This window comes from Gavialis gangeticus, unplaced genomic scaffold (assembly GCF_001723915.1).
Source record: "Gavialis gangeticus isolate Ggan-Ray unplaced genomic scaffold, GavGan_comp1, whole genome shotgun sequence".
Taxonomy (NCBI): domain Eukaryota; kingdom Metazoa; phylum Chordata; order Crocodylia; family Gavialidae; genus Gavialis; species Gavialis gangeticus.
The window spans coordinates 6,370,601-6,379,063 of record NW_017728997.1 but is presented as its reverse complement, the minus strand read 5'-3'; the positions used below and the strand labels follow the sequence as shown (position 1 = coordinate 6,379,063).

General features: G+C 41.0%; 1 protein-coding gene across 2 annotated transcripts; it reads left to right on the top strand.

The window, feature by feature from the left end:
* Window positions 1-263: 263 nt before the first annotated feature.
* Window positions 264-8,223, top strand: TRNT1 (tRNA nucleotidyl transferase 1). Of its 2 annotated transcripts, none has more exons than XM_019504714.1 (7): window positions 264-472; window positions 2,926-3,119; window positions 4,121-4,259; window positions 4,571-4,697; window positions 5,044-5,237; window positions 5,422-5,675; window positions 7,372-8,223. In XM_019504714.1, exons 1-7 carry the CDS (start codon window positions 313-315, stop codon window positions 7,615-7,617), a joined length of 1,314 nt encoding a protein of 437 aa, XP_019360259.1. In that variant the 5' UTR covers window positions 264-312; the 3' UTR covers window positions 7,618-8,223. The 2 variants fall into 2 exon arrangements, with proteins under 2 accessions (XP_019360259.1, XP_019360260.1); XM_019504715.1 differs by having other exon boundaries at window positions 7,377-7,444.
* The last annotated feature ends 240 nt before the right edge of the window (window positions 8,224-8,463 follow it).

Below are 8,463 nucleotides of genomic sequence, written 5' to 3'. Positions count from 1 at the left end.
GGCGCTGGGGGCGCGGGGTCGGGGGGCTCTGCCGCAACAGCAGCGGCCGGGCCGCGGGAGAGGCCTTGTGGGGAGCGGTCCCTTCCCCTCCGCCCCAGGGCGCAGCCGCCGCCTCCCCCCGCCAGGACAGGACCCCCCGGGGCCTCCCTGCGCTGCGCAGCTTAAAAACTTGGGACATTTTTCTTTTCAGTTTCATTTTTCCCTTGCTAGAGGCGGCCCCTGGGTGGGATGCTGAAGCCACGCAGCCCCAGGCGGGTGGGGGGGTCGGTTGTGGGCTGTCGGTAACGTGCCCGTTGTCTTCCCTCTCTCCAGATGTGGAGTCGGCTGCTGTCCCAGCACTGGGGCCCGGCTCTGCGCCTCCTTCCTGTGGCCGGGAGCCGGGTGGCGACGCGAGGGCCGCGCATCATCACCATGAAGTTCGAGTCGCCGGATTTCCAGTCCCTCTTCACGCCGGGGCTGAGGAGCGTGGCAGGTGAGGGCCGCCAGGCTCCTGATGCGTTTGGCCCGGTAGACCCCGGGGCCGGCGACTGGGTTTGTCTGGGGGCGGGCGGCACGGCTTGGAGGTGTGAGAGGTCTGTGCTGTCACCCTCGACATCGGTAATTCAAGGGAGGTTCGTCCCCACTTGATGTCGGGACTGCTGGCGCCGATTAGCAGCCGGAGAAACGTCGTTTGGGCCAAATTTGGATGAGGTTGCAAGGGCGGAAGAATCCGATCGTTGCCAATCTTTGTAATTTGTGGTTAGTTCAGGGGCCTGAATGGAAGGACTAGGTATTGCTACTGTGGGGACATCGGGCCTTTTGCAAAAAAAAAAATGACTTTCTTAAAATAAGCAGTATTGTTGGGCTCTGTTCATCGGATCTTGCTCCAAGCATCATAGATATGCTCAGTCAGTCTGTAAGCAAAAAGGTGTCTTTTCAACATGTACCTGCCCAAATTCACTTTGAGACCTTCATAGGCAGGTTTCTTTTGACCTTGGCCCATCACGACACTCACGTGACCTTGGCCAGTTTGCTTGCACCTTGGGAACACTTCTTTTGTCTTCAACTTACCAGTCTTGATGTTTGTCAGTATGACTTTTGTGCTGAATTCACCAGTCACCGAGTCAGTAGTCTGAAAATGAGGGGGTTGAATGGGTAAGGTTGCAGCTTGACCTGCAGAGCCTGTTACAGGTGCTGATGCCCAAGGTAAAGAGCAGCTGGAGCCCAGGGTGTTTGTTGGCAGTGCCAGTTGGAAACAAACCTCTTTACTTGCATACTGAACAGATTTGATATGAAAAATGAGCAAATTTTATAGGAAAAATGAGTTTGATATGAAAAATCAGTGCACCTGGAGATAGAGAGATACACGCATGGAGTCCCATTTCTTTTTAGTTCCCTTTTGCCTAGGACTGTTTAAAAGCAAAGTTGATATTAGACCTGTAAATAAATGGCATTTCTGCTGAGTTTAGCTCTGACATCTTAGAATAAGATGCTCCAGGAACCCACTTCAGTATTTATTTTATAAAGCAATTTAAATAATATTTTCAACGTTTTCATAGGTTCCTCCTAATAGCTCTTGCTTTACACAGTATACTAACCATGCCAACTTTGGGGTCAAGGACAGCCAAAAATGATACAGCCACTGAAATTTTGTCTTAACTAAAAATATGCTTATGGAGACACTGAAGGAAAAAGGATTTAATGTAACAAAAATGCTTTTCATGATTGAAACTGGAAACTTCACATACCTGATTCACCCCTACCTTCCCTATGCATGTTGTATCCCTGTTTGTATTTCTTTTAGCTTGGACAGTGAAACCTTTTTGTGTGCTTGTCTGTGTAATTCACTTTTCTTTCTGAGTCTAATGAGTAACTAACTGCTAAGGAGGTATTTCTCCTCAAAATTCTTGATTTACATTTTTTTTTTGAGAATATATTTTAAAATTTAAATCTAAAAAAAAATGTATCTAAATCAACATGTGCTCTTTTTTATTCTGAGATGCATTCTCGTGTCAAGTTAGGAAGATACACTTTATTATATTTGGCTGTGAAGCAATTTAAAGATTCACTGTCCCAAGTTGACAGTTTTACAGAAACTTCAGTACTTCCTTGTGTTACATGCTCTGTGCTTTTTTTTTTTTTACTTTCCTTTCACTATTAAACTACCTTGTTGAGTAGGACTTCAAAATGTGAGTTCCTTAGCATTGCTTCTCAAATGCTAGCAATGTCCAACAAGTATATCTGCATTACTGTATGTGCTTCTTGAATGATTTCACAAGCCTTATATGGTTGCACTTTCTTACCTAATCAAAACATTGGGTGCATTTGGATGTGCACTGTAAAGTGCATTAGCCTATTTTAAAGTACATTAAAGCATCACTTAAAAAAACACGCTTTTTACTTAATGTTCATTAAAATAGGCTAATATGCATTAAGCGTCACCTTAAAAAGCATGCTCTTTAGTTAATGGGCATCAAGACAGGCTAATATGCATTTTCGTAGTACCTCACATTACAGGGGATTTTTATGTGTGGTGTGGGACGTGGTGCCGGGTGCTTTAGTTAGCAAGCTGTGTATGTGTAAGAGCCTGGAGGAATTAGATTTAATGTGCATTAACTAAAGCGTGTTAATGCACTTGTAGATGTGCCCATTGTTTTGCATGCATCTTGTATTCTGACCCTGATTTACAAGTAAGTATGCTTATATGCAATGTCCTGTTTAGGAAAAAGTGTACTTGGATGCAGCCAGTTCGGTGGCCAGCTGTTGTGGAAATGTGCATAGGTAGATTTACATGTTTTTTGTGCATGTTATGAGGTTAGCATTAAATATACACATGGTTGAAAATCTGTTGTTGTATATGTGAACCAAATCTCCAGAACAGCTGAGTTGATTAACATTATATTTTTAGAGGGTAAAAAAAGGTCTTCATATGTTTCTTTCTGCCAGAGTTATTTGAAAAAGAGAAGTATGAATTAAGAATAGCAGGTGGTGCAGTGAGGGATTTACTAAATGGAGTGAAACCAGAAGATGTGGACTTTGCCACTACTGCTACACCAGCTGAGATGAAGGAAATATTCCAGTCTGCTGGTGTGCGTATGATCAATAACAAAGGAGAAAAGCACGGAACCATTACTGCCAGGGTAAGAATGAACCAGGTTCATGAATCATCTACATTTACAGCAGTTAGATGGAAAAGATCCGTTAGACTCTAGAAGTGTACGCTTCTAGGCATGTCACTCCCAGTACTGGTAACATCTAGTGGTAAGCTGATAGTTTGCCCATAAGTAAAATACTACAGGCAGTCTTGACTTACAGCGTTTCAGGTTACAACGTTTCACACTTCCAAATTTATAAATTGACACCCTGTTTCAACTTTATGATGCCAGTTTCAACTGTGCAACACTTGATCTGATGCGGTGCCACGCCAGCAAACAAGTTTGCTGTGTCGCTCATCTCCCTGGAGAACATCTGTCCAAACTTCCTTGGACACTTTCTTTAAGAAAGTGGACAAGACTCCAGAAAAACCTGCAGCCAAGACTCCTGAGAAGACTCCAGCCAAGAACCCTTCAAAAAGTCCAACCAAGAGCCTTTCAAGAAGTCCTTCCAAATCAATGAGATTAATGTATTTATATTGTAAATAGCAATGTAGCTATATTGCTAATCTATAATTGATTGAGTACAAAATTCTGGGGTATTTTTAGTGAAAACAGGGTATCAGGCCTTGGTTCAGGAATCAATCCCCCATTAATAACGTTTCTTATGAGAAAATTGGTTCTGAGTTGCAACATTTCAACTTAAGATGCAGTTTTCAGGAACCGTGTAAGTCTGAGGGATGCCTGTACTGCAGTTATTTCCTTCTATTTTTGTATACCTATTTGTTTTTTGTTTTCCGAACAAATACATATTCTCTCAATAGAAGCTCGACTAAGTTTTTAAGTGAGAACTTGTTTAAAGGCACTGGAAGTTGTGGTTCCTGATTCTGTAATTCCCAGTTCTGTAATAAATAGGGTTATGTCCATCCTGGGTATCTGCAGAACAGCTTAGCTTCCCAAGGCTCCCAAAGAAACATTCAGCCTTTTTTATATTGATTCCTGTTCATTACTGGGTTGAAAATAAAATAACAATAGTGTTTGAATTACAGGTCCACGAGCAGAACTTTGAAATCACAACACTCAGAATTGATGTAGTCACTGATGGACGACACGCAGAGGTGGAATTCACCACTGACTGGGAGAAAGATGCCGAGAGGAGGGATCTTACCATCAACTCTATGTTTTTAGGTAGCTTCTTCCAAAAAAAAATAAAAAACTTTTTAATGACCATGTTAAATTCAGTGTTTCTGAGCCTTTCCCCAGTGCTTTTCCATTTTTTCTTGGCAATTCTGTTGACTGAATTGGATTTGTCCAACTATCAAGGGAGATCTGCAAATTTAGAAGACAAATCTAATTGCATATTATCTGACCAGAATGTTTCACTTCTCTAACCAGCTTTAAAATAATTTCCAACAAGTTTTATCATCTCTGTCATCAGTTACCTAAATTATGAATTGCTTTACCAAGCATGCCTTCAAAAATATTGTTTTCTGTAACAGGTTTGGATGGCACCCTTTACGATTATTTCAGTGGGTATAAAGACTTAAAAAACAGGAAAGTTCGATTTGTAGGAGATCCGAACCAGAGGATACAAGAGGACTATTTGCGAATCTTGAGATATTTCAGGTAATGTGTTTCTGCATTTGTAAATAAAGAAACAAATAACATAGTTATATTTTCAAACAGAATTATCTTGAGGACATTGTATTTTAAATAACAAAGTGCCTGTGTGATGCAAAGTCTAATATCAAATGGTGCTTTGTCCTCGGATAGGTGCTGCAAATAAAGAGCTGTGTGTGATTGGTTTCCAGTTTTCTCTGTTCAGTGAAAAATAGGAGCAGATGTAGTGCATCCCACCTAAGGTTTTTTAGCAGCTACAGGTTTCGCATGTTCAAGTTGTCCTGGGGTACATTAGCTGGACAGTGGTAATAGATCTGAGAAGGCAGTTATGTTTAGAATTTTTGTTTTGTAGGTTTTATGGAAAGATAGCTGAGAAACCTGGTGATCATGAAACTAATACACTGGAAGCAATCAAGACAAATGCCAAAGGTTTGGCTAGAATATCGGGCGAGAGGATTTGGGTAGAGCTGAAGAAGTTGCTTACTGGAAACCACGTAAATCATTTGGTCCGACTTATGTACGAGCTTGACATTGCCCCGTATATAGGTAAAGTACAGTAAGGATGTTTGTGGCGTAAAAATTGTAAAACACACAAATACCCAAACAACACTGTATTAAAACAGTAACAATATTCTAAATGTTTACTAAGTATTTGATTAGACATTTCTTCTGTTGACTTGCCAGTCCCTCTAACACTTCTTTGTGTTTCTTTCTCTGTGTCCCCCCTTAGGATTTCCTGTTAATGGGAGTTTAGAGGAATTTGACAGAGTCAGTAAAAATGTTCAGAATCTCTTTCCAAAACCAATGACCATTCTAACATCGCTGTTCAAGGTGCAGGATGATGTCATGAAACTTGATCTGAGGCTAAAAATCTCAAAAGAAGAGAAAAATCTTGGCCTCTTCATAGTGAAGCACAGGAAGGACTTAATCAAAGAAGTGGACAGTCTGGAGCCACTTAAACCATATCAAAGCTTTATTATAGATGTAAGTACTGTATATTAAACATAATATTAAGTTTGTTTAATAATCTAGCTTGCATATTAAACATAAAGCCCTTGCTTTTACAAAGATGCAACAGGGTCCAGAGGAGAGAATGAAATCTCTTATCCGGTACTTTACCAACCGGAATACCTTAGTAACTAGAATTTCGATGCCATGCTGCACAGCTTTGCCTCCTGCTGCACTGCTGAAAGTGGCAGGATGTGCACAGCCATACCACCTTGCCTCCTGCGGGGTGGGGGGAACTAGCATGCAGCTGCCACCCGCCACCCTGTGCTGCCACTGCTCTGCATGCAACCATAACCACCCCCACCGCCCCCTCCCCTCTGTGCTCCACGTCCAGCTGAAAACCTCATACCTCAGGTAACCGGCACCCCCCATTCCCCACTAGGGCCAGATAACAGATTTTACTGTAATTAAGAGACTTGGATTCTAGTCCCAGCCATGTCGCCAATGTGTTTTGTGACCTTGGCACATAGCTTCATGTCTCTACCTCACAGTTCCAAATAAGGATCATGATATTTGTGCCTTTCTTTGAGGTTTGTGGGGGGTGGAAAGTTTTTTTTGTATAGGTTTTACAATTATAGTTGCATTGTTTGCACTGTGAAGAACCCCTGCATCAGCATATCTGCAGGTTACTGGGTATCAATATCCCACATTTGCTTCCTAAAAATTAGGAACGAAAGCCAGTATTCCTTAATTTTGTGCAAAGGAATGGGTCCCTAAATTAGAGTTTTAGGCACCTAACAAGAAGCAGCTTTGTTTTCATTATTTCTCAACTGTCTAATCTCCAAGGGTAGTGGTTACTTTCTGGATTTTGAGACTGATATCCAGGTTTGAAAATGTTGAACTAAACTGCTGGAACAAAAGCCTGAGTCAAGGTTGTGCATATATTCCTTGCAAATATGTTTAGATATTGTCAGCATGATTAGGATTGTCCCAGTTGGTCTCTTCTTTGTTGAAATATGAGAAAAGAAGTAGATTTCATGGGACTCAAACTATTAAAAGATTTACAAATCAGTTCATCTTGGATTCAACTCCTTCAGCTAGGAACAAAATGAATGTAAAGGTAATGCCATATCCTGAGCACGAGTACGTGTTCCCTGAGTAGTTCACTAAGCAGTCAACCGGCCACATTTTGCCATTATTGAAGTTTGAGTGGTTTTCAAGTGTAGTTGAGTGCACTGCAGTACTTGAGGCTGGAGGTAACAGGGTTATGAATCACTGTGAAGTCCTCTTCCACCAGAAAAGGCTTCCTACCAGTTGTCTGCTGGAAATAATAGCAAGTGCTGTCCTATGAGATTTAGGAAGCCTACAAGAATCTGCCAAGATCTCCAAGGAAATAATAAAAGACTCTGCTGAGAGAGCCAATATCATTTTCTTCACTATTTTCTGAATAGATCCCTAGGCTCCAACCCATTTCTTCTCTAATACTGGCTAATATTGGGTAGTTGAATATCTCTTGCGAAGGATCTGCCATTAGTTAGCTATTTGGAAAAGCTGGGCTGCCTGGGCTCAACAAAATGGAGGTATTTGTATATGCAAGTTCTGTATTCCAGTTTCTGTGCTTATCCAGTCCTTGCAGGCTGTCAGAATGGCACGAACCATGATGTATGTTGTTGAACAGACACTGAGATTAAGCTGACCTTTAACATTTCATAATATATTTCTTTTTTTTAAGTCTAGGCAACCTGATACAAATTCCAAAATCTGTGAACTTTTAAAGTACCAAGGAGAGGAGCATCTTCTAAAAGAAATGCAACAATGGTCTGTCCCTTCCTTTCCTGTCTCTGGCCATGATTTAATGAAAATAGGGATTTCTGGAAAAGAAGTTGGGATAATCTTACAACAGTTAAGGGACCAGTGGAAGAAAAGCGGATACCAAATGGATAAAGAAGAACTCTTAAGTTGCATAAAAAAGGAATAAAATTGTAAAGTAATTAAGAGCTCATGATTTAATAATGGAGATGATTGTATTTACCGTGTTCCAAGGACAGCCACAGCACCATGATGCTGTAGCATCAGCACCAGCTGGCGGTGATGCATTTCCGAGTACGTAAGATTTTCAAAAGCAGAACTCTTCTCATGTTTGAAATTCATAATATGCCCTGCAAACAGGTATTTAATTTTGCAGTTGTATAGGGCTCTGTTTACCAAACCAACTGGAAAACCTACCTTATGTTTTAATGGTCATATCTGCCACTGGTCTTCATTGTTCTTAAGGCTCATATAGGTGAAGCAAAGATTTTCCTCATTCTCTCTTGGCTATGGCCGACCTGAATGATTTAACTGTTCTAAATAAAACCCTCTTTGTATCCTTCATTTTTGTCAGAGGGAGTAACCAACTCTTAGGAGTAATGAGATCAAATATTTTTTTGTATTCAGAGCTGGGTGTCAAATTGAAATCTTCACTTCAGCAGTTCCCAAACAAGCTATCTTATCATGTGAGACAACCCTGTTTTCCTAAAGGTTTTACTCTTCATAATTCCAAAATCAACTTTTGATTAAAGGATCACTTGGCTAAGCCAACATCACAACAAGTGTCTCCTTGGCTACAGTATTTCTTTTTTGTCTCCAGCCATTTTCAGTCATTTGTTCTCATTTCACATGTAAACAAATAGGGCTGTATATTTCTACAGTACATTTTCAGTTCTGTGCATGAAGGGAGGAGTATTAAAGTGTAACATCTCAGTACTAACACCTAGGGAAGCTCCAGTTCAGTTTATCCAGACTTCTTAGTACGTCAGTTGCCTTCCTGCTGTAGTTTCATGGA